The sequence below is a fragment of the Furipterus horrens genome, unplaced genomic scaffold, assembly GCF_987537825.1.
Source record: "Furipterus horrens unplaced genomic scaffold, mFurHor1.1.pri manual_scaffold_10, whole genome shotgun sequence".
In the NCBI taxonomy this organism is placed as follows: domain Eukaryota; kingdom Metazoa; phylum Chordata; class Mammalia; order Chiroptera; family Furipteridae; genus Furipterus; species Furipterus horrens.
In genome coordinates this window covers 2,488,241-2,513,462 of record NW_028327180.1, presented here as the reverse complement: position 1 = coordinate 2,513,462, position 25,222 = coordinate 2,488,241, and the positions used below count along the sequence as shown (strand labels likewise).

Sequence of the window (25,222 nt, the reverse complement as noted above, 5' to 3'; positions counted from 1 at the left end):
GTCCTTGCCTTATTTTCTCCAGATATTTACCTGCTTAATCAAACACAAAGGATGTACCGACGACACTAAAATAATTCCAACCCCTCAGGTACTACCCTGCACAGGTACCACTCAATTACCTACCGGAAATTTCACGAACCCACATCTTTCCACATGGAACAAAGGAAGCATTTTTAAACCTTAGCATGAGCAATTTATCTTGGGCAAGAAGAGACACGGGCAGAGCGTTAAAACCAAAGCTGTTCCACTGTTACTAACGTTTCCATGTGCCCGATGCACACTGCTCGCACGCACATGCATCTGCACACCTGCAAGGACATCCAGCTCCGCTTATCATATCACGTCAGCCCAAGCTGCCTCCGCCCCCTAAGCGGCCACCCCACGTCCTCTCTTGCTTAATGACAGTTCAATGCCACTCAGTGGCTGAAGTGCACGAGGTCACCGCCCGCTGCCTGAAGCTCCCACGAGCTTCCCAGCAAAGTGACAATGGAACTCTTCACTCCTGCCACCTGCTCTGTCGCCTGTGCTCAGGCCCCCAGCCCATCAGGAGCAGGTCCCTGTGACCCGCCACACCAACTCCTTTCCCACCGTAGCAATTCTGCAAGGTTGATGCCTGTGCCCAATGGGTGGCCCTAGGTCTTCCCACCCTCCACTCCTCCTCACCCCTCAAGTGTCAGTTTAAATATGAATTGTCAGTCTCTTCGTTTCCAGGCAAGTATCTTTGGTTATCTGCTCAGGACTCTTCTCATTTGTAATCACATATTTATCCGTTTTCCCTATTAACTGCCTGTCTCGTCTCCCAAACGACACATTCCACGGCCCTCTCCCTCCGCAGTGCCCGGCACACGTTGAGCACACCTGGTCTGTAACATGTGAATTACCAATGAACAGACTAAGTCACTTCCAGTAAGTGCGTATGTATATGTAATCAGTTCCATAATATTTCACATGCTTAATTCTGGTCTTTAAAATTATAAACATTTCTCTCATTAATGTATACTTCTATACAAAGTTTCCACATTGGCTATTATCATTGCATTTATTCTGACTTATTTATAGCTTTCCTTAAAAAAGTCATTCATGGAGTAATACAAAAACGGCCAATAGCCAACTATACTAAATTATGAGACCCCTAAGTCAAGTGAATGGACCTGGATTTGCATAGAAGCAGTGATGGATTAGAACACCCAACTATTAAAAACAACTTCAAAATTTATTTTTAAGGCCCAGAAATACTAACTCCCAGAGACGCGACCCTACTTTCAGAGCACGACATTAATTCACCAACACCACGTCCGCCCGTCTGCAAGTACTTCGAAGTCTGACAGACTCAACTCCGTAATCCCGACCAATAACCCTGAGACCTACCACCACACACGAGGCCCCGCCTCCAGCAAGTCTATCTTCCAGAAAGGTAGCCAAAGTGACTGAGAGTAATCCTGAACACATCTTCGAAGCCTGTTTCCTAAACACACGCCTCAGCGGGCACTACCTTAAACACTGGCACAGAAGGCTGCTCGCATGAGGAGGAGCTGTCCTCACTGGGCGGCGTATCCAGGTCGAGGGGACGATGCAGCGAGGACTTGGAGGTCCTTTTGTTGGCTGGGTGCTTCACGGCCCAGTTCAGCACCTGGAACTGAGTGAGGTAAGTCTGGTAGCAGCCCATCACGGGCTGCTGAGACGTGATCTGCTCGCTCTCTGCCGCCTTCTCCCCTTCCACAACGTACACGTGTTCGAGGATGTCATCTTCCCCGCCCAGCGCAGACACAAAGGAGGCCTGGGAAGGGTGAGTTCTGAATGGCAGGGTCCGGGGCCCGTGAAGGCTTTCTCCGTGGCCAGTGAGCGGTCCCTCCACGCTGTGATACACAGAACCCCCGCTGTAGTCAAACTGCTGGGTCTGCTTCTTCTTCTTTTTTCTCCCTGGATAAGTTCCAGGGCCTTCATCACTGCTAATGGGCTCAAATTCCTCAGCAGCTGAAAAATAGGCCTCACTGTCGGCCATGGACATGCTGGAATCCATCGACCGGTACTGGTGGAATGAATTGGAGTCGGCCGATGGTGTGTACGGGAAGGAGCCAAAACTTCTTCTCTGCTTTGGTGAGTCTAGTACGTTCTCGTCACTTCGAGAGACATCGCTGCTAAACTGGACTCCCACTGCAACAGGCTGCTTGTCCCCATAAAAAGCAGCAGTAAGGCTCTTGGTACTTCCAAGTCGGGTGGAGCACACAGAGGCTTGTCGTTTCAGGGGAGACCGCAGCGGAGACTGACCTACTGACTTGTCCTGAGTATTTGGAGACACAGGGCTGTTTCCGGAAATTTCCACAGGAACACTAAAACAGAAAGCAAAGCTATCACCCTTTACTGTGCATATCACTTACTCCAAGTACAAACAGACGTACTTATAAAATCCTTTGATGTCCTGACTGGTGTGGCTCAGTTGGCTGAGCAGCCTGCAAAGCAAAACGTCGCCAGTTCGGTCCCCAGTCAGGGCACAGGCCTGCGGCGTGGGCCAGGTCCTGGCTGGGGTGTGCACTGGAGGCAACGGATTGATGTGTCTCTCTCACATTGATGTTACTCCCTCTCTTTCTCCCTCCCTCCCCTTGCTCTAAAAATAAGTAAAATCTTTAAAACAAATCCTATTTTAGTAATATGAATGCCTTATTTTGCAAACAAAGGAAAAACTAACATTTCACAACAAAATAACATACAAAGTAACACAGCAGCACAATGTGTTCATGTCCCACATACTTACGAAAAAACTGAGGAAGCTTAAAATGAAACAGAAACTTAAACCCAGAATATCATCTATCCAAAATCCATGAAAACTAATGCATCATCAGGGGTGTCTCCCCTCCCCCCATCCTTTAAAAGCTTTTCCAAGAAAATATGCCAGAGACCTTTGATTGACTGAAAAGACCTGAAGAAGAGAAAAAAAAAATCACAGATAATCCCAATGGTTCTGACTTTGGCACCTGATATAGAAGTGCCATTTACTGATGAAGCACACGCTGACCGTGACAAGGCACAGGCCACGTGTCAGGTCTGAGATCCCATGAAGCAGCCAAGTACATACATACATGAAGGAGGTAACTGGGCTGGCAAGGACAAAGGTTCTGGCTGCAGCTTAAAGATTTAGCTACAGGTCATAAGTGAAGCCAAACAGGCACACAGACGGTCTTGGGGACAGTACAGAATGGGGAAAGGGCACACACCAGGGTCCTAGGGACAGCAAAGTGTAACAAGTGCCCCCGTTAAGAGGAAGAGGGTGAAGAAAGGGAGGAGGCATGGAGGACAAGGGACCGGAGCCTGAGCACGGACAGCGCAGGAGGGAGAACACATGGAATGTGCCGTCAGGTCAGGAGGAAAGCCTGCTCCAAGAGAGGCGGAGTCAACTGTGACAGAAAGAGGAGGGCAGACATAGTCACTGGTCCAGGATAACGCCCAGATGTTAACAATGGTTCGCTCTAAGAGGCCAGACGACAGAAGATGTTTATTGTCGTTACACTTTTCTGTATTTTCCTACTATCTGGAATGAATATATGTATTACTTTTATAACCAAAAAGACAACAGCAAACAGACATTTAAAAACATGTCCAGGAGGAGAAATACATTCTCAACAGTGGGTGAGCCGAGAGGAAAGAGCTTTTCTGACCACGGTTTGAAGCGCCACAACCCCGGGACGAGCAGGTCCCCAAACACTCGACACGCACCTGCCCTGGCCTTCGTCGCTCCTCCTCCCATGCAGGAGCTCCTTCTGAAGCACGTGGTCGTCGGCCCCAGAGGAGGGGCTTTCCCTGTCGCCAGCCAGGAGGGGCTGGGCCGCGCTGGAGCTGCTGTTGTCGTCCGAGGACGAGGACGAGCTGTGGCAGCGCATCGGGACAGGGAGACTCAGGTGCGGTGTCTTCCTCTCCGCGCCGGTCCCCGTGGGCCTGCTGTCCCACTCTTTCCTCTTCACGCCGGTCACAGGACCTGCACACGAGTCCAAGCAGCCCTGTGAACTCAGCAGCTCTGACAGCAACTGGTGACGACGTGGCCGCGTCACCCAACGCCCTCTCTTTAACTATAACCATTTTTTGGAAGCACGAGCATGTAAGTTCACAGAGCAAAGGATCCACCTAGGTGTGGATCCAGAGTCCACAGACAGTAAATTTCGTCTCCTTTTTTTTTAACCTTTTATTTGAAAATTTTCAAACAGAAAACGTTCAAGAATAGCACAAAGCCACCACACATCTTTACTTGGAATTACTTACCTATTTTAAACATTTTGTCCCATGTACTCTATCTACATATAATACACTTAATACTTTTTGAGAGTAACTGGCAGACGCTGTTTGCCTTTTGTTCTACATACTCAAGTGTTTATTTCCTAAGAATGATACATAACTACTGTCCAGTTACCGACTTGGTCAACGTAGTATTTATACAACACTATTAGGTAATCTACCGCATGCTTTCCAGTTTTCTCAGCAGACCCTGTAATGTCCTTAGAGCTCTCTGCCCACCCCAGTACAGGGGCCAATCGAGGACTGTACATTACTGCACTGGGTTTCATGTCTCCTTTATTCTGGAACATATCCTCAGGCCCGTGATGGTCCATGACGGGCTCAGCCACATACTCAACTGTATGACTTCCTGCATCTAGTCTCAGTAATGACCCCCAGTTTATTCACTATAAACAGGGATGACACACACACAACTCACATGGGGATTCAATAAGAAAATGCTTGTGAGAATCTTTAAAAACAACCATTCAAATGTAAGACAGTAATATTATAAAGAAGACACTGAAGTAAAATTGTACTTAGCAACTTTCTTGTCTTTGCAAGTCAAAAAGTTTTGGTGTTTGCTGATTTTATAAGATGATCTGCTCTTATAAGCAAAACTGCTGAATCAAACCACCTTAAAATAACATGTACACACTTACGTCTTACTATGTGATGAAAACATCATTGCAACAGGAATTTCGCCTATGGAGAGATGTGATCCAGCTCTGTCCTCTCAGAGCTCCTTACGCATGGGAAATCTAACCAGTAAACTCTTAAAAAGATTGTTTCCTAACCTTGTTTGTCTACTGACAAAAGGCAGTGTGCTAAGTTAATGTTTTTGAACAAACCTAAAAAAAAGGCTAAATATTGATGAAATATCAAGACCTGCCTACATTTCGCTGTTGACAGCGATGGCAACTTAAATAAGCAATATGCACTTGACTGCGGGACCACACAGCTGAGAAACCCAAAGGAAACTCCATTTCTGACGTCTTTAGAGAAAAGACACAGGATAAATCTATTGCATGGGGAACACACCATTCATACCAAACGCTCTAAGGAAAGACTATGTTTGTCTTCTTGATATGTTCAATATTAGTGATTAGAAGACTATTTTGCAAACGTAGTTGATAACATTGGGGTTAATGGTATAAATATTACTACTGTTACTGTTTAAGTTTTTTTATTAAAGTACTGGTAAAACAACTATTACTTTGAAGCATAATTATTCCAAAGTATATCTCTGAAAGTTGGCTTCTAGGAAAATAATGACATAAAAGAAATACTTAAAATAAACTTGGATGAACAGTGGACCTATTTTTGCCTTGCATGAATCTGAAAACCTCATGTCTTATCTGGCTTCAGTTAAATCACCTGCAAAACAAAGGGAGATCATCAAAGCCTACATCTAAGACAGCTCCGAAAACGGAGTGGAACAGAGCAATGCTGAACTGCTCTCAGACAGGCACAGGAATAAAGGTAAAGAAGACGAGCTCGCTATATTACCTTCCACAATTCTGGGGACGTCCTTGGTAACAATCCATTCCCCGGGCCGCAGCAGGGACTGCCCGTAGCACATGTCGCCCTCGGTGCTGGTGCTGGAAAACGCAGAGCCACTGGACGGTGTCAGCTCTTCAAGTCGGAAGAAATCCAGGCCAGTCACGGTGCCACCGAAGAACCTGCAGCCGCCGAGACAGCCACACTTGTGCCTGCACCTCCTGCTCCTCAGCGTGTCCTCGGGCCACAGGAACCACAGCCTGAACAGAACCCCAGACAAACACGTAACAGTCATGCAACAAACACTCGGCAGGAATAGAAAGCCCTTTTGGCAACTAATTAGTTGCATATAACTGTCAATATTTGTACAAGACATGGGAAACAAAAGGTTTATTTTTACGGTGATATGTCTATTTAAGCATTTTGCCATTCTAGAAAAACAAACAATGGGTCTCATCATGGTAACTGCGATGGAAATAAACAGGAATAATAAGAGAGCAATAGCACATGTTAATAAAAAAGAGCTAGGAAGGAACAAATACAAAAATCACTTAAATCCAGTTCAAAAGCAACAAAATACAATCTCAAAATGATTACAAATTTTAAACAGTAATCTAAAAAAGTGGACAAAGCTATTAGTACAGATTATGTTGAACAGATAATTCACTACCTTTAGCATCTTAGAGCCCATTTTACATGGCAAATTTAATATACCCAAATATTATAAATATGGGGCAAATAAAAATTTATTCCTCAATAAAACCAATATAAAGCACGATGCTCTATTTTAGGAAAAATTCATAATAACTTTGCAGTAAGTTCTGTAAATGAAGACATGAGACGCTGAGGAAAGGCATTACGAACCCTCAGGCTCTGGGTGTGGCCCACACACACCTGTCGGTACTAACTCCCACCCTTCCTTGTACCCGATACAAATCGGGGAGTTCAGTCTTCACTCCTTTCTCGCCTGCCTTGTCTCACGGGCCCTCAGGGCCCTCACGGGAAGACAGGACTGGTGTTAGCATTCCCGTCTTACACTCACTCACTCCGACTGCTCGAACATCTCTTATGGGCCTACTATTGCGCCAAGCAAAACAGTCTCACCGATGGGAAACCGTAACAGCGGCAAGTATGTGGTGAGTCACTTCTCTGGTTATATCAGAAATGAATACACCTGCTCCCAAAACTCCTGGGAGACTAATACCTACAAAGGCATCCAAAGCTGAAGGCCAAGGAGTCACCAGGTAGGGACACAATCACATGAGATCTTTAGTTAAAAGGCTCTTATTCCATTCCTATCAGTAGATTGGCCTCTGTAGTTATGTGGCATTTTCATCTTACCTCTTAGTTCGGGCATCATGAGTCTCTAGGAAATGCCTCTGGGCTTCGTGTTTACACGGGTGGTCAGCCGCCAGCGCTACGTCCACAGTGATGAGCCCCAAGCTGGCCGAGCCGGCCTCCAGCCAGCAGGCCCGCCGCAGCGTCGCGGGCGGAAGGCCCACCCGGGCGCTACTCGGCTGCTCGATGTGCTGCCTCACTTGGAAGTCCTGAACTGCGGCGCTTACTCCTTCGCCGACCGTCTGGTTGTGGAGGTTGCAGCTTGCAGCCCGGACCGCGCCCATCTAAGGAGAGTGAAGAAATGCAGCGGCACTCTGGGCTCTGTACTTTTACTTTTTGGCAACTGAGAATAAACTACAGAGTAGTTATTTCAAGATGCATAAAGGAGAAGAAAAATAGGGAAAGAAAAAAAAAGGGAAATGAGGAATAAGAAAAAATAAGTGCAACAGAATAAAAATATCCAATTTAAAAAAATTAAAAAGGGTAAAAGGAAAGGAATAGAAGTCCAAAGAAAAACACAAGAAGGAACGAAATGAGAAGGGTGATAAGTAACTGAATCACAGAATCGTAAAATAGCTTGATTTCAAACAGTAACTCATCAAGCAGAGGAGGCAAACACACGTTTTCAGGAGCCAGGCAGGAGCCATGAGTCTGTAATGTGTAAAGGCTTCAAAATCAAATCTCTGAAAAGCATTACCAGCTCCCTTCCCTGCCACAAAAGCGGGCTTCTCCTAGTCTGTATCTCTGTCGTAAAGACATGCTGCAATAATTCAGTGAGAGTGAAAAGCAGTGGCGTGATGCCCGAGAAGATACTACTGGGAGAGAACACGAGCGAACAGAAAGCGGCAAGCCGCCTCCTGGAATTCTGCAGTGTTGGACGGGATGACAAGTTACAAACGCGCTGTATGTCAGACACAGAGGCCTGGGCTGGTCACAAGGAAGAAACTACACGCGCCAAGAAACAGACCGCCGCGTACCTTTACACTCGTGGCGCAGCCGTGCTCCACAACGTAGATGTCAGCTCCGTCGACCGCTACACGAGTCATGGTGTATTTCAGGTCGTCCGAGGCTGGACAAGGCCCAGGGAGACAACTCAGCTAAAAGGAACAAGGGTGGAACAATTAATTCTATCCAGATCAACAAACAACGTCGCGTAAGGAATCTGAACATGCTCTTGGTCCAATTTCTAAATCTTCTACATGAACGCACAGCTAAACCCAGACTCGGTGGAATAATGCAGTAAGATTTAGGGTTGACAGGAAAAATGCAAGAAACACGATGTCACTTCTACATGTCCACTTATTTGTGAGTGCATGTTTTAGGGATTACCTCATCTTTTAGATGCTGACAACTAAACAACAACTGGCTATAAACTTGCAAAAATAATTTTATTAAATGAAGACACTGAGCTATAATGTCTACATCCCAGCCGGTGCATTTGCTTTAAAGCTGTATCTCAAGCTGCCATGTAAAACAAAACCCACAGACGTGTACAGCACTGCTAATGTATTTGTTAACATACCTTGGATTCACAGAACCGACGATCGATTCCATGTTGACATATCATTACTGACTTGGGTCTTTCCAGCTCATATTCCCGACACATCACGTGAAAAACAAACGTCTGTCCCCACTCCAAGAGACAAGCCAGCTACAAAGAAGCAGTAAGGCCGACAACATGGTTAGCACACCAAACCAGAGCTCCGGGCTCAAGAGCTAATCAAGGGTTTTCACAGCCTAGAGGAACCCGAACGCCAACTCACACCTGCTGCTACGTAACCTATCTACCTGTCAGCCAGCATCGTGATTTTCTTCCTTGACATCGTTTATTGTAAACTAGTGTGAGTTTCATTTGGGAATGACAAATATACTGTCAAAGTGGAAACTCATTTCAACTAAAAAATTCAACTTCTAAAGCAAGTACTTTTCTTCAAGGTTCTCTTTCTTCTTACACGACTAACCAGAACCGCTGGCACAGAAAAGCAACTAGAATTCTCTACCTAATAATCAACCAAGCTTTGACGGGAAATTTGAGTATTTAATTATCATACTCAACTACAATTTTGGAAAATGAGGTATTTTGAAGACTGAAGCACTTCTGTTTACATAAATAGAAGCCTAAGTAACCACATATAGATTCTTCATCACATCTTTAAGGCAACTCTGAATTCTGTACCTGACGAGAGTCGCTAACAAGCACAGGGAGACAGGGGCACACATGGCGTTGCCTCTCCCTAAAGCACACGATTTAAACCCCTGGGGAGCGTGAGCAGGAAGATCGGCGCACACACGAGAAGCATCTGTGGAACCGGAACCCTGCAACGGCGACCCTGACCCCAGGGCAGAGGATACGCGAGTCCACAGTCCTCAGGCTAAAGGACCGGGGCCCAGTCCTGCGGGGTCAGCTCAGCCTGCTGGAGAGCAAGCCGCCCGCCATACGCTCATATTTTACTTGCCAATGTGCAGACAGGAAGTGGTGGGGGCGGAGGAGAGGCTAGTTATGAGGCTGGAGAGCACTGACTATGTCTTTCCATCCATTTCTATATAAAATACTCCTTCGAAATGCATTCATTTTCCTCCTGTTTTGAGAATCTTAACTTTCGCTGTCTCCAACAATTTCTTTTAAATGTAGAAGGTAGTTAGCTTCCTCATCGCCTTGTTGCTACCACCCCCTCTCCTTTAGATGTTTCATACCCACTCTGTAACTTCTTATTAAACGTGTGTATGTGCATTTCTGCTGCACTGCGGCCTTTAGAAATGCCAAGATAAGCATGCATATTACCATGAAGATACGGCTCAGCGGTGAAACGCTACAGTAATGAGGTTATTCAACTAAACCTCAGTGGCCCACTTCAGAAGTAAGTGACCCTGAAGGCCTCCAAGTCTTCTAAAGGCAAAGTGGTCCATGGACACGAGTCCTTTCTCCTTAAAAGGGCAACATGGGCAACAGTGTGGTGATTGCTGGTGGGAGGGGTGTAAGGGGACTAAATGGTAATGGGAAACAGTACAACAGAGATTAAATCAAAAAGAAAGAAAGAAAGAATAAAGAGAAAGTGGGACGGACAGTGGGAGGGAGGGGAATTTATCCAAAGGATCACGAGCAGCAGTCTAAAGGCTTGCTCACTAGGAAGCCATCTTCATCTTTATAAACCAGTATCCACATCATGAACAGCAGGTACGCATGATGTCATCTTGCTTTGGGAGATGGCAAGTAAAGAACCTTGCTACTTAACCCTTAATGGCATTAATGCTGTTTTCAAATCCTACTTAAGAAATATACAAAAAAGCAAAGTTCTTAGAAAACCAGCCTACATACTGGGAGAAGAAGGCTGTTCCAACAGTGGAGGGCTGACTAACACACGTTTAACAATAGATGCACGGGCCACATCTCTCTCATCCCAAGCTTTTCCTAAAGAAAGCCTCCAGTTCTTTAAATTATTCTGTGGAGCTGTGAAACATGACGCTCATCGGCTTTCTGCGGCTGAGAAAAGTGGCCCCTGTCTGTGACGTGCCAACTGCGAAGGCAACGGTGGATGCCAGGAATCGGAAACGCAGGGCCGGGCCCACCCTTGCTGGCAGCGCGGGGGTGAGCGAAGGAAAAGGAAGAGAAGGCGGGACAGCACCCTGAGACGCGTACCTGGGGTGCCGTGACCTTGGCTGTGAGGCTTCCAGCCTGCACGTCGATCAGCCACGCGTATTCCAGGGAATCGCTTCCCAGAGGCAGACCCTCTGCAGAGAACATGGCGTGTGCCCGCAGCTGGAGGCCCGACAAATTGATGTGACCTTCCCTGAGCACTTCATCCACAGGGGGCCGCTGCTGAAAACAGTGACAATAAGATGTGAGACGCACAAGAAAGCCGCATTAGTTCCCAGTTGCTTTCTTCCCCGGAGACAAACACTAAAAACATGCTCCCTGGATGTTGCGGATGTACAAGCTCCTAACACACCTCTCACCCACGGAGGAGTCTGAGTTACGCGCCTGCAGTGACGGCACCCGTGAGAGCTCCCCCACAAAGCAAGACAGCCAAGCCCTACACAGAACGCGGGCCTCGGAGCAGCGACTGCCTTGATGGAGAAAACAGAAACCCCGACTCCGACCGCCAGGAAATGCCACCAGCCCAAGTCCTGTGGGAAGTCCTGTGGGAAGGCAGGAACCAGGAGGTTACAATCGCAAAAAGGAGCCGGTCACAGGGAACGAGAGACTGTGAAGGCCATAAAACGGAGAACGAGGGAAGAAAGCCACCTTACACACAGATTTGCCAGTACGAAAAGGGAGGACCGCTTTTACAGAATGACTACGTACCCGCTCCTGAAAGCAGCTAATATTTCAGCGCATTTCTAAGACTCATTCCCTCTGACAGCTACACGGTCAGTGCTGGAAGGAGGCGCTGCACGGAACGCCAGTCCCCCAGGACGTGACGAGGGTCCAGTCAGGGTGCTCACAGCGACCTGCCCGTCAGCCCCCAGGGCCGGGCCGGCTACTCGCAGGCTCTCAGATGACCAGCCCCCTCCCCATCACGCATGGTCCCAGCCCAAGCAACCCGACCCCTTGCCAGGACCTCCGCTGAGCCCTCCAGCATCTGCTCCTGTATATCTCTGCTCCAACTACAAGGGACCAGGGGTCTTTTTTAAAAGGAACTTGTTATCACGTTCTTGTCTCAAGACCATGATAAGCTACCAGCCAAGCACCTCACACCTCTCCTTGGAGCACTTCTTACATTTGATGTTGTTAATTTTAAAGGCAATTCTCCACCAGGCCCATTAGGCTCAAGGCCGTTCCTGCTTGGTTCCCAGGTGTCCCACAGCACCTAACAGAGGGACCACCAAAGCAGACACTGCTGGCCGAGGAGCGGCACAGATGTCCCCCGCAGGTGTCCTCGGAGATGCGGACGCTCTGTCGCACACCGAGACGGGCCAGCCATTCCCCAAGCAAGTTTATGGCAGGGCCCCCCCAGTGTGGCCACAGGCCACCGGCAGGGCAGGGCTGGGGCCCCTTGTTTCAGCACGGGTGTGGAAATGTGTTCTCAAAACACTTTAAGGAGAAGGACCAAATCTATTTCATAAGGGCTTCTTCAGAGGAAATTTCAAATTATGACTAGGACGCAGCTATAGGCCCTCTACAACCTCCGTAGCTTCCTTTCCCCTAAGCTGTGCGGCTACACCAACTGGCCGATGTCTGCAGGGACCAGTCCCCTGGCTCTGCCCGAGGCAGGGCACAGGGTGGCCGGGAAAGCCGCGCCTGGCACGGAGATGCCACAGTTCTCAGGGCACAGTTTTTCAGCTCAAAAATACATGTGGATCTTGGCTTATCTTTATGCTACAGCCCACCTAATACAGTAATAAAAGTTATGCTCTAGATTGTGTGACGACTTGCATCATGTTGTGGGGTGAATGGGTCCCCCAAAAAGCTATGTTCCAGCTCTAAGCCCAGGAACCTGGGAACATGACCTTGTTTGAACACAGGGTCTGGCAGATGCAATCAGTCAAAATGGGGTCGCACTGGATTAGGATGTCCTCTCACAGGTGTCCTAGCAGGAGGAAGGTTGGGACACACAGACACACGGACGCCGCATGAAGACGAAGGCGGAGAGGGAGTGACGTGTCTACCAGACCAGGAATGCCGAGGGCGGCTAGCAGCCACCGAGAGCTGCGAAGAGGCAAAGCAGGGCCCTCTGCGTCGGCCTGCAGACGGAGCACGGCCCGCCAGCACCCGAGTTCGGACTTCCAGGCTCCGGGAACACACTTCTGCTGTCCCCAGCCTCCCGCTGTGCGGAACTTTGCTACAGGAGCCCGAGAAAACTAATACGCGTCGTAAGAGACCACGAATTCCAACATGTGGTGTCCTAAGTCGGACACGACAACCCAGCCGTCACCTTAGATCCTTAACCCTGAAGCCCAGCATTAAGGCTGATGCTGCCAGCGACAAGCACCTACAGGGGAGGGACCCAGGACGGACCGTGGGGCACTCGCAGCGTGAGGCTCCCCACCCTGGAAGGACACAACAAAGGGCGGAGACAAAGGGAGAGAGACGAGCCCCCGCAGGAGCTCAGAGCCCCGGTGCCGAGGGTGGACGATGAGGGGCGGCGCCACCGGCAGCCCCGGGCCGCCCCTGCTCTCCCAGCGCCAAGCGAGCCACCGCCGCCCCTCCGTCTCTGTGCTGACCGGCCCATCTCCGTCACCGGGGCTAACGTGAACTCTCGCACCGGGCTCAAGCGGATGTTTCCTTCGATCTGGTCCAGCCTTCTGAGAAGGCAGCGGCGGAAACACAAGCCGCGGGGTCCTAGGAGACTGGACCTCCAGCTACGGTTCTCAGAACCCAGCAGTAAGGGGCTATTCCCTTTCACCCTCACTAATTTCCTCAAAAGATCGGAACGAGGCGATGGCCTTGCTCTCCACACACGCACCTCCCAGAGTAAAAAGCACACCCCTTCGACGGCCACCACTGGGAGAGGGAGGATGCGCGCTGCTCTGCAGGCGCCACGAACAGCCGGGACGGGCGTGTGGCGCAGGCGACAGCTCCGTGACGACGGGAGGGCTCCGCGTCCCGGTCTCCGCGGCTCTGACACAGACCTGCACGTGGCGAGCGGACAGGCGGCTGTGCACACACCTTGCACCGATGTCAACCTATCGGCTTTGAGCCTCTGTTTTAATTATGTAAAAGGTCAACACGGGGTAAACCACGGGAGGGGACACAGGGACTCGATGTATGAACTTTGCGACTTCCTGTGAATTTATTACCATTTTGAAATAAAAGTTTAAAAAAGGAGGCACATTCTGTGGCAAAACGAGCATATAGGAAGTGTTCAGTTTCAGCTACTACGGTCTCAGCTATGTGAAATATATATGTGAAAAAATAAAATTCTATGTAGTAAAATATAATGGTTTATGGCAAAAAGAGGCAAAAGGGGGTATGCCCTTGGAAATAAGATGGTCAGCTGCTACACAGAGTCCACAGTACGCTGTCACCTACTGACAATTTGGGGTGTTACACTTGCGTTCGCACGTACACATTTACTTGGCTTTGTAAAGACCCATTTATGTTTCTAAAGCACACAACCTGCCTAAAAGTAGGGAAGAGCCCTAAAGTAGTGGCACAAAGAGAAGCCACTTGGCATTAAAAAGCAATAACTATAAGGTGATAATCTACCCGGGAAAGTAAATTAATCCCATTTGACGAATACCATTGGTTCTCTTCTAAAGGAGCCCCAGAGACACCGTGCAAGAACCAACACGGCCCTGTCGGTGCGTTAGATGGAAGACTAAGTCACGCGCCACGCAGACACCACGTTTGGGAGGTTCATGATACTGGTTAACTGTAGTACTTAGGTGGTGATTTTCAGCAGAATCCACCAACACTTTCTACATTTCCCCTTCCCTAAACTAATGAAAACATTATGAACTATTTCTTTCCACTCACACACCCCCCGCACTTCTGAATGGGGCTGCACAAACTCCGGGTGACGGAGCGGTGTCCTCCACGCACAGAAGCTAACCCGGTGCTCTGTCCCCGTGAGGAGGAACAAGGAATTGTCACGTCTCTACCACAACTCACTGGCACGTTACCTGGTAGTTGTCGCTGACGAACACGTTCAGGGGTGACAGGACGAGCTGCAGCAGAGTCTCCCTAAAGCCTTTCTTCATTTCAAAACAGAGTCTTTCCAAGAAAGCAGTGGGGCACTCAGGGCCTTCGGTGGTCCCATGCTGAAGTCAAACAAAATACCGTAATCAAGACACTGCAACGGGGAAGACCAAGGAAGTGCAGGAAATAAAAAGTATATTTATAGGATTAAGAGATTTCTAAAAAGAGAAACTTGCTTACTGACAAACACAAATTCCCTGTGGCCCAGTAAGATCAGGTCCACGTGCACCAGCGGTGGCTTCTCTGTGGTGCGGCCCGAGGTACGTGACATGGAGCCCCTGTCAGCACAAAGCCCAGGGCCAGCCCGACCCCACCTGGCCTGGCTCCGACGGCCCCAGGTTCTTGGGAGGATATAAACCTGCTCCAAGTCAGCCCCAAGAGGCCCACAGTCAACCTCAGCATGTACCAGGATTCAAGGCTGGATCCAAACCTCCAGGGACACAGTTCAACCCCCAGGCTCAAGCCTGAACCTTGCTTTGTGATAGGTCCCCAAACTGGTCCGAAGCTGGAAACACGGACTAAGAAAACGTAAAGTCCTAGAACACCCATCAGGCTAAGTACACAGAAAGCAACTCAGTGCCATGTCAAAATGTTCTGAAGTTACACGGAACAGCAAAGAAGAAACCAGAGTGAGAGGACAAAAACAGGCAGTAAAGTTACCAACAACTGCGCAGTCACATCTGAAGAAAACGATGCCCCGGCTTACAGACATGAAAGCGTGAACTCCGAAGCTCTCAGACAGGAACTCCCCAGTAACAGCGCACGCGCGCGCACAGTTTCCCACGCTGGGGAGTTCACAAGGTCCCCCAGGCCATTCTGACGAGCGAACACTTACAACAGGGAGACGCCCATGAACTTTGTACAAATTCACGAGCACAGTGATGTCCCAGGGCCGCAAGGACAGCGGGTGCACGGACTTGGCTGCACTTCCATGCTCCTTCCTGTCACTCTCCATCCCCACAGCAGTCCACCCCGAGCTGGAGGACGTCGACAGTGACAAAACAGGACTCGAAGCCACCTCTTCGAAGTCCATGTACATGTCATCTTCCCCGAAGTAGTTTTCCTGTAAATATCAAAAACAAACTGCTCTCAAGAAATATGTAACAATAACGTCTCACCTTAGAGCCCAAAGTTTGTAACCTAAGCATCTCCCTAACCTATTTAATTTCATTAAAAGCATCTGGTCTGTTTCCTTAAAATAAGAAAAAAAAGGATACCCGCATCTAAGACACATGCTTCCTTGACTGCTGAGCAAATCAACATTCTTTCGCAAAATCCCCCAGAAGGTGCCGAAGTTTATACAGCAAAGCTTCGTGATGATACTGCCTCCCCTTATAGCTAACACTTGCAATCTACATCCTAGAAGGAATCTTGGAAGATTTGTCAGGCTCAGCGGGTTTCGTCTGTACTTCTCGGAGTACGAAGGAAACGGGGCCCAGAAAGAAAGGGTGCTCCCATCGCTGTGGGTCACAGGACGCCCTGCCAGTCCCGCGCCCTCTGTCCCAGCCTCTGCAGCGCTGAGGCCAGGCGGCAGCTCGGATACACCAGTCTCACGCATGCAGCCCCTCTGCTCCTGACCCGGAAGGGCTAGGCAACCAGTGCCCCTCTGATCGTTAGGTGCAGTGGATGACAAACTGTGAGGAAAACCTAAAGCAGAGGGAAGGTGCAAAACCGTGGAAAACGCAGAATTCCGTGACGTGGCTGCACATTTCATTGGATAACTGCTCAAGTCACAAATAAAGCTCTCAGTGATAAGGGAAGGCCTGGGAGCGTCGAGGAGTTCCCTACAAAGAAGGCTAAATCACTAAGAACTACTGATGACTTGCTAGGGGCTTTTTAAAAGTATAAGTTGAATATCAAAAGAATAACAGTGATGTCTAGAAAACTGACAAAGTCCTCAAAAGTTGTTCTTAAACAGCCTCTCTTCAGAATCACGCTCCACACGTCAACCTACAAGTGCTACCCTACTGTGTAATCATACAATTTCAGTGGAAAATTGTACCAAAATGACTCAACACTTGATTCAGTCCTTGCTCAAAAAATAGTGCATATTTCTTCAGAACCTAAACTTGTGATAATCTGAAATAAACTTATTTTCATATATTTGCTTCAATTTTTAAGTGGAGCCCCAAACAACTCTTTGATTATTATTTACCATGAAATAAAGTTGTCTGTTTTTCACAGACGCACTTGAAGTAGACTTCTCCTGGTCCTAGTCACCCTCAGATGAAAGGCTCTCCTGCACGTCTATCGCTGCGTCCAGGACAAGGTGCCCGAGTGTGGTCAGCCACACACGTCTGCCCCGCTCTATCCCGCCCAGCTTCTCCCCTTGAGAGAAGAGGCTATACCACCTCTACCTTCGGTGACCGGCACAATCCCTCGGGCGTGCTAACTGCTCCCCAAATGAGGAGCTGAGGAGCACACCACTTTTAACACAGGATTTTGTAACTGAGCCTAGTACCATACATAGTATATACTCAACATACAGAGCATACTCTCAACACTTTAAATCATCTGACTGGCTACTGCCCATGTTTAAAACCATGCGAGTTCTTTTAAAGCCCATACCTTTATACACAAAAAGGCATTTAGCAGGGGCCCATAGAGAGTTATCTGAGAGTCTGGGGAAAGCTCCATCTCTACATGCAGCCTGTCCGGTGGGAGCTCGGAGGGATCGACGGGTGGGCGTGAGGAAGTGGAGGGAGCAGACGCGACTCTGTCGGACGTCTTCTGGGAAGGCCTCAACACCGACAGCATCGTTTCTTCCATTTCTGACACTGAGTAAATTCAGAAACAAGAAGTTGGTGAGGAAGCAAAGGACTTCTTAGAAGTTCTTCAAGGAACTATTCACTCAGAAATTCTATTTGCCAAATATGAAAGTAACTAACCCTGATATAATACCTATAGCACAAAATGAAAACAATCCTGAAAGACTAGCAATTAAGAATGCAAAACAGGACAGACTCCATTGAAATATGAGTAGAAATATATGTCAGACTGCACAGAATGAATGAAAAGTCCCTGCTAACATCAAGTCCCTACAATATGAATTTGGGTCACAATAGACTTTATAACTATACTTGGGCATTAAAGTAGGGTTGTTTTCCTATAAACAGCTATTCAAATACAGTGTGTTTTTATCAAGCTCCATACATAAGAACAATTTTGAAAACTGTTCTTTAAAACATAACCGACTGGAAAAATACAAAGGAGCCCAGTTATAAGGCACATGAGCTTCAGAGTAACTATGATAGTTATCAAATGCATTCAAGAAGCTAACATTTCACACAGTCAAGTACTTGAAATAGTAACAGACTGACATACACCTTGTCTGACATTGAAGCCCCGCTGCTTCTATCACGGCGGACCTTGAGCAAACTATGTAATTGCGTCCTCCGAGTCTATTTCCTCAGGGTTGTAAGGACTAAATGAGATAACGTAATACAGGAAACAGCTAGGCCTAGTATTTGATACACAGTAAGTGCTCAGTAAAAGTTGGCTAGTATTATACCAAAATCCTTAAAAGATTTTAAATGTATACAATTATGTCAAAATAATAGATGCATTTTCCTTCCTTGTATCTTTAATAATTATCAACCATAATATCAGATGTTTCAAAATACAAATGCTATAAAAACACTCACATGACTGTTTCAGCTGCTCATCCGCTTTTTGCGGGTAAATCGGATGCCATGTGTAATCGATTGTAAGCATGACACTTGGGACAGCCCAGCATTCAACCCAACCAGCCCTGTAAGAGTCAAGAATAAGGTTTCTAGCCCGGTGCTCACTCCTCTCACTGTACACAAACCACAGGCCCCGGTGATCAAAGCGGCGCCTGTTCTCTGAGACTCTGAGGGGCAGCGTCTCCACATCACACACCACGTACGCCAATCGCCCCCGTGAGCACTCACTTCTCTTGGGTCAGGTTCCGCCACTTCGGCTTCGCTCTCTTCTGGCCGCTCTGACACTCAGCAGGAAGACCAGTGTCATGAGTCATTTTATTTGGGTGGCAATTCTTCACCAGCATAAATAATGAGTATTTGCTAGGGTGGCAATCTGGTAGGAACAGATGAAGATCAACATCTTCTCCCTAAAAGACAATTCACAATGACCCACAGTAATGAAACAGGTGTGTAAACATGTTAGGTCACTTACAGCCAAACCTCCCTACAACAGTCTTGAGAATAAATTCAAAAGAAAGAAGCCATAAATTCCAAAAGGCAGATTTAACACTGAACAGTCAGATAAATAATGGAATTAAGATTTTCCATTGACTAAAGCTAAATTCTGATTAGCCTGTCAAGAAAAAAGTCAGGGAAAGAAACAGCCAAGTTTCCACAAAACAGTAAAAAGATTATCTTCCACGGGTACTTGTAGATATTCACATGTAATTCAGCAAAAAATAAAAATAAAAAATCATCTCCCTAAAATAAGGTCAGGTGGAGTAAGTCCTATATTTGTATTAACTTGTACCCAGTGATTGTGTCTTGACTCTAGGAAGTGCTGATCCCTGGCTGGCTCTGAGGAATTCTGAGCTGGTGCAGCAGAGGGTCCCCGCCCGGCATCACTTCCGTCGCCTGAGGTCCTCTAACCTTCCCCTCCCCGATGCCTGGTTTCTCACAGGCCGCACAGCAGACGGCTTCAACAGACAGAGCCCTGAGCTCTACTGCCTGGGTCCAAACGTCACCTCGACCACCGAGGAGCCACGTGACAAGTCACTAACCTCGGCCCCTCAGGGTCCTGCTGCTTAAATGCAGATGACAGCACCACCTGGCCCCAGAGAGCCGCCGAGAACCACCCGCGGGACCGGGACGACAGACGCGCTGGGGAGAGCGCCCGGCACACAGAACAACTCAGCTGCTAACTGCGCTTTGGGCACTGCTGCCCCCTCACCACCACGACCTCCATCCACACTACAACCCCTGCGGACTGGGTGCCCCGAAACCAGGCGTGCCACAGGCTCTGAAGCCTGAGAGGAACGTTCAGAGAAGAGGAGGAAGGGCGCCGTGGTCACGCGTGCGTTTGTGGGTACGAGGAGGAATGACGCTCAGGAAGGAGGAAGTCTAGTTCACAGACAGCAAACGTGAGAGGAGAGAAAACAGTCAGCTCGGGGAAGGGCTTCTCTGTTGCCCAGCTCCGGAGGGGAAGTCAGGAACCATAGGGGACCGGCAGAACACTGCCGCTACCGCCCACGGGGGCAACCGTGTGCCGGGCAGTCGGCGGCCAAGGCAGGAAGGCTAAGCTGCTTTGGGGGGCAGGGAGCGCGGTGGGGGTGAGGGCTGGGGCTGGGCTGGGAGAAGGTCAGGAACTCCAGCTACTGGCAGACCCCGCGGAACCCCCGACACGCCCGAGCACACGTACTCGTAGGGAGAACGTGGTATTGCACGTAGCGGGAACGAAGTCCGTGAACGGCAAGGAGAAGCCAATGTTCAGTGTCTCCCCACAGGCTGCCAGATACACTAAGAAAAGAGGGAAAAGGAAGTTTACATTTTAAGTAAGAATTGCCTTAAATACACACCTAGACAAACTAAATTTAAGACTGCATGTTTAGTCCAATACGAACTCTAATAAAATACTTCTCTAAAAGTCTCACACAACGACAGAAAAGACCAATTCCAGTATCTATTACAACTACAGAATCAATTCCAACATGTTGGTATTCATCTTAATAAGCAAAATACTTAACTTGATTCTTAAAGAGGTCTTACCATTTTCCTGCTGTTTAGTGGAACAGTCAATCCAATTGTGCTGATTAGCAGCCCAGATCATTTCAAACTGGTGAAACATGATTTTAAAAGTCCATGTGTACGGAACAAATGAAAAGATGTCCGGGGCGCTGTCACTAGACCAGTCTTGAATTAAATCTAACATTATTGGGATAAAAGACAGAAATTAAAATGAGCTAAAATTCAGAAAATAAAAAAATGTACAGATTCTAACAACAGTCAAAAACGAATTTCTTATTTATAACTAAAAAGAACCTTTATACTGAAACACTGAAAGGTGATTAAGATATAGCTAAATGATTTAACAGCAAACAATGTTTACTTACTAATCACAGTTCCAAACCAGAAATAATTTACACATTTCATGAGATGCTTTTTAAAGAAACCATAGAAGATTGAAAAGAAAACTGCCATCTGATAGTCTACTGCCCGACACCCAGCGCTGACGAAGTTTCCCTGCGTGTGTCACTGCCCCGCACAGCCTCTCACGGGTGTTTCCCTGCGTGAGTGTGTGCACTGCCCCGCACGCCCTCTCACGGGTGTTTTCCTGCATGTGTGCACTGTCCCGCACGGCCTGTCGTGGGTGTTTCCCTGCGTGAGTGTGTCACTGCCCCGCACGGCCTCTCACGGTGTTTCCCTGCGTGAGTGTGTCACTGCCCCGCACGCCCCCTCGCGGGTGTTTCCCTGCGTGTGTGCACTGTCCCGCACGGCCTCTCGCGGGTGTTTCCCTGCGTGAGTGTGTCACTGCCCCGCACGGCCTCTCACGGGTGTTTCCCTGCGTGAGTGTGTCACTGCCCCGCACGCCCCCTCACGGGTGTTTCCCTGCGTGTGTGCACTGCCCCGCACGGCCTCTCACAAGAGCAGGTGTGCTGACCTCACTGAACCCTCTGCTGTGTCTCTGTCTCCCCTCCCTCCCGCTCCCCGTCTCTTCTAGGGGAGGGGAGGGTGTGACTTGATCCCTGGCAATGGGAAGATGGCATCTCACTGAACTGAATTTCCTCATCACAGTACAGCTGACCATTTTTTCAAGTTGTTTTACTCATTAACCAAACATGCACAGCGTATTGCGCGGATCAGACTGCTCCAGACTCTGGGGAGCAGAACCCAGGCCGGCCCTCTGAGAACCCAGCCCTCGTCCCTGCTGACGGCTGGCCTGTTCTCTGCTGACCTGTGAGCCCCACCCGCTGCTCGCTAACCTGCGTGCCCTCTGGAGCGTCAGTGACGTTTAACCGCGCAGGGGGACACTCTGGGGGGGAACGGCTGCCCTGGCCGGCCACGCTGGGCTCCCCACCTTTCCCCCCGCATCCCCGTCCCGCACCCCCGCCTGCACACACGTCTGCTGAGGGGCCCCTCGGGCAGCCATCAGCAGCTCCCTGTGCTCAATCTGAAAGCAAAGCCCACCGAACGGAAGGAAAGCAGGTCCCTGAGCTGAATCGCACAGCACTGTGTTCACGGGGCCGTTACCTGTGAAGAAGTTCTTCTGGGCAAAGATGAAGTGGTAGGTGGCTTTGTACACCTCTAGCTCACACTGCCACGTCTGGGGCATGTTCCACACCCGGGGGTAGCTGGCGTTGATGTGGAACTGAAAACCAACGTCGGGGCAAAGTGTTAGAGCACAAACGCGGCCCTGTGACAGCGTCAGACACAAACCCGCACACACGGGTGAGTAATCAACACCTCTCCTCCCACTGGGCGGACAGAAGGTGCCTTCAAGGCTTCAGTAACGCTGTGGCTGAAGGTCAGCACCCACGGCTACATCCAGTTCCTTGAAACACTATGGGGCCAAGAAACTTGAGGAACCACCAGGATATCATTTCAAAACGACACTCGAGCTAAATCCACAGCTGCTCAGCACGCGCGACCCGGTCGGCGAGACGCTCGGGCTCCGAGGGCGCAGAGCGACGCACACTGTCGTGCGCTGGTGTGGACCCGGGTCCCCTGGGCTCCTTCCCACCGCACAGCACGACCGTCCCAGGTCTGCACCCCACCGGCCAGAGCCAGGCAGCTCTGCAAAGGCGAGAGCGCCCTAACCAGGACAGCAGTGCTGACCAGCAGTTGCTCGGGAATCATTAAAATGCTGAGTATGCCAGCTGCCTACACGCTTAGGTACTCGACACATTCTCGGCCAACCGCAAAACTTCCCTCCTAATTCACATGTGTGCCGCATGTTAACGGCTTGTTTACGGAAGCAGGTACGTCATACTTTATAGAAGAGCCTGCTCTGAATATCGGCCATCTACAAAGCAGCTTTTATGATTATCGTCGACCCGAACAAAAATAATACTCTGCCTGATTACCGAGTCCCCAGTCTGCAGTTTCGGTCACAAGCATGTCCGTAATTTTTGCGCGGATAACAGGGAGCAGCCTAGGGTACCAGGTTTTCTTGCTCTCACCTCATCGGGCAAGTGAGGAGCAGAATGAACTGTTGGGCCCTGACAGAGAGTCCAGCGGGCACAGAAGACATACGGTAAGAAAACGATCGCATTTACGCTGGGGACAGTCCAGCCATACAATGACGTTTTAAAGCAACAGTCTAGGAACTGTTCACATTTCTCAAGGCCAGACCTCACACCTGATCGCCTGTGGTCACTTCCCCCGCCCCAGGAGCAGGGCCACGGAGAGAAGCCGGAGTGTGGCCGGGAGCCCCCTCCCCCCACAGCAGGGCTGACAGCCCCCAGGTGCCTGCGTAAGAGAACGGGCCATTTGAGGACGTCCTGGTCGTTAAACTTTAATATTAAAAAATAACAATCGAACGTGTAGTCTACGTGCATGTGCACATCGTGTCCCAGACTTACCGCTAACATTTCTGCTTCTAGAAGGGTCCGGTACTGCATGCTGGTGGTGGCATCAACGTGCAAGAGCTGGCCTTTAATCGCCGGGGTGTAGCCTAGTAAGGGAAGGCGCAGACAGTAAGGACCCAAATAGGAACGTACCGCAGCCGTGTGGACTGGAAACAGTCCCCCACTGCCACCCAAGAAGGAACGCTGGGAAGCGGCGGTCAGCACTCCGACTGCAGCCCGGGGGTGGGGAGCCCGCGCCCAACAGGCAGCCCCGCTCCGGTGTTCAGGTGAAAGGACAGACACAGCACCTGCTCCCCCAGAGCAAGAGGAGACACACGGGCCGAGCAGACGGTGCGCACTCTTACAGAAGAGAGACAGAGGGCATGACGGAAGCGCAGCTTTGTAAGACCTAACTTGGTTTTTAAAAACCTCCCCCTCTCTCTAGGTGCACAGAGGATTTAACGAGTAATATTTACGTTGGTAACTACAGGCTGAAAAGAGAAACTGCACTCATTAGTGGCAGCCGAAACGAGCTCACACACCGCCGCCCGCGTGCCGGCTGCCTGCCCCCCACTCAGAGCAGAGCGGCGCCTACCGTGCTCCTCCACTGTCAGCGGGATGTTGATTTCCAGGTAGGAGCCGGCGCCCACGTTCACGTGCACAGCGTTTGTTTCCTACGAAAAAGAATTAATTCACTTAACGCACTTACTAGAAGCACTCTAAAATCTTTCCTTTTTATTACTATCACAGACAAAATACAATCATTAATATTAAATGGGCATCAAAAGTCCTGAGGAGCAGAAGTACGGATTTATACCACAAACGCACTGACACCGCTGGAGCAGATGTAAAGGAGAGAATGAGCCGGGCCACAGCATGCCTGTCTCTTACCAGTAGTGGTCACCCCCTTCAGCGCCTAATGAAAGTAACATGCATACGCCTTGGGGGGTGGGATGGCAGGAAGCTCACCGAAACAAATCTAAGTATAGAACCAGTCACCAGAAAAATGCTCTGCAAAATAAGGTTCCAAATTTAAAGACTATTTTCTCTACATTATTTTGGTAATTACCCTATTTTTGGTAAACAGCAAATCAATTGTAGCATCTGCAATAATATTCATTCGCAGTTCAAAGGCAAGGATCTGTCTTGGTCTCCCCGGCTGTGCAATTTCAGAAACTTTCAGAACTTGATAATCAGGTGGGAAGAAAAATTTCCATAAACAGTCTCTATATAAGAAGGTAGAAAAAATAATGACATGCTATTGCAACAAAATTACCTCTGATAAAGGACTAAAATAAACATTTTAACTTTATATTATCACCGCTATCTTATTTACCAAATAGACGAAGTAGAAAAAAATTAAGTGACAAACACCTACTATAGTTTCCTCTCAGTGACCAGAAGACTGTTTTCTCCTGGGAGGAAGACTTTCTATGAGTATACCACCTGTCCAAATGGAGAAGCGTGGGACTAACCTAAAGCAACGTCTATGTGCGTAAGCAAGCATTTAGACATGTCCCTGTCACTACCGGCCAACATCCTCTCCTTGGTTTAAAATCCTTCCTCCCCTGGCTCTTCCTTCTGTTTCAAAACTCAACGCCCATGCTCCCACTGCCAAGAAGCCTCCCCTGATTCTCTTCTCCTTTAATGTTTAATGTGATTTATGTACCTTTTATGGGCTCAGTTGTGACTCCCTAAATATTCTTAGGCTGAAGTCCTAACCTCAGAACTCGGCCACATTTGGAGACAGGGTCTTTCCAGAGGTAACTAAGTTACAACTGACTGGGACCCTGACCTACGAGACACCCAAGGGGAAGACCACGTGAAGGCGCAGGGGCCGATGCCGTCTGGAGCCAGGAGCGAGGCCTCAGACAGACGCCTCCCTCGGCCGCGGGGAGAAGCCAGCCCCGCCAACACCTGCTCTCCGGGCTCTCGCCTTCAGAACCGTGAGAACTGTCTGCGGTTTAAGCCGC

At 48.9% G+C, this 25,222-nt stretch overlaps 1 protein-coding gene across 2 annotated transcripts in view; it reads right to left on the bottom strand.

Annotated features, from left to right (window-relative positions):
- Positions 1-25,222, bottom strand: part of BLTP1 (bridge-like lipid transfer protein family member 1) — a 118,787-nt gene that overhangs the window by 79,164 nt on the left and 14,401 nt on the right. For both annotated transcript variants that reach the window (XM_090288921.1, XM_090288922.1), the window contains exons 10-27: positions 24,319-24,475; positions 23,845-23,923; positions 23,265-23,356; positions 21,934-22,051; positions 20,452-20,607; positions 20,105-20,202; positions 18,655-18,833; positions 18,385-18,491; positions 17,309-17,517; positions 15,576-15,803; positions 14,665-14,802; positions 10,739-10,918; positions 8,624-8,752; positions 8,079-8,198; positions 7,105-7,385; positions 5,773-6,023; positions 3,712-3,970; positions 1,493-2,330 (exon numbers count right to left, since the gene is read on the bottom strand). In XM_090288921.1, coding sequence (XP_090145047.1) covers positions 1,493-2,330; positions 3,712-3,970; positions 5,773-6,023; positions 7,105-7,385; positions 8,079-8,198; positions 8,624-8,752; positions 10,739-10,918; positions 14,665-14,802; positions 15,576-15,803; positions 17,309-17,517; positions 18,385-18,491; positions 18,655-18,833; positions 20,105-20,202; positions 20,452-20,607; positions 21,934-22,051; positions 23,265-23,356; positions 23,845-23,923; positions 24,319-24,475 — 3,619 coding nt within the window. The remainder of the gene's footprint in view (positions 1-1,492; positions 2,331-3,711; positions 3,971-5,772; positions 6,024-7,104; positions 7,386-8,078; positions 8,199-8,623; positions 8,753-10,738; positions 10,919-14,664; positions 14,803-15,575; positions 15,804-17,308; positions 17,518-18,384; positions 18,492-18,654; positions 18,834-20,104; positions 20,203-20,451; positions 20,608-21,933; positions 22,052-23,264; positions 23,357-23,844; positions 23,924-24,318; positions 24,476-25,222) is intronic.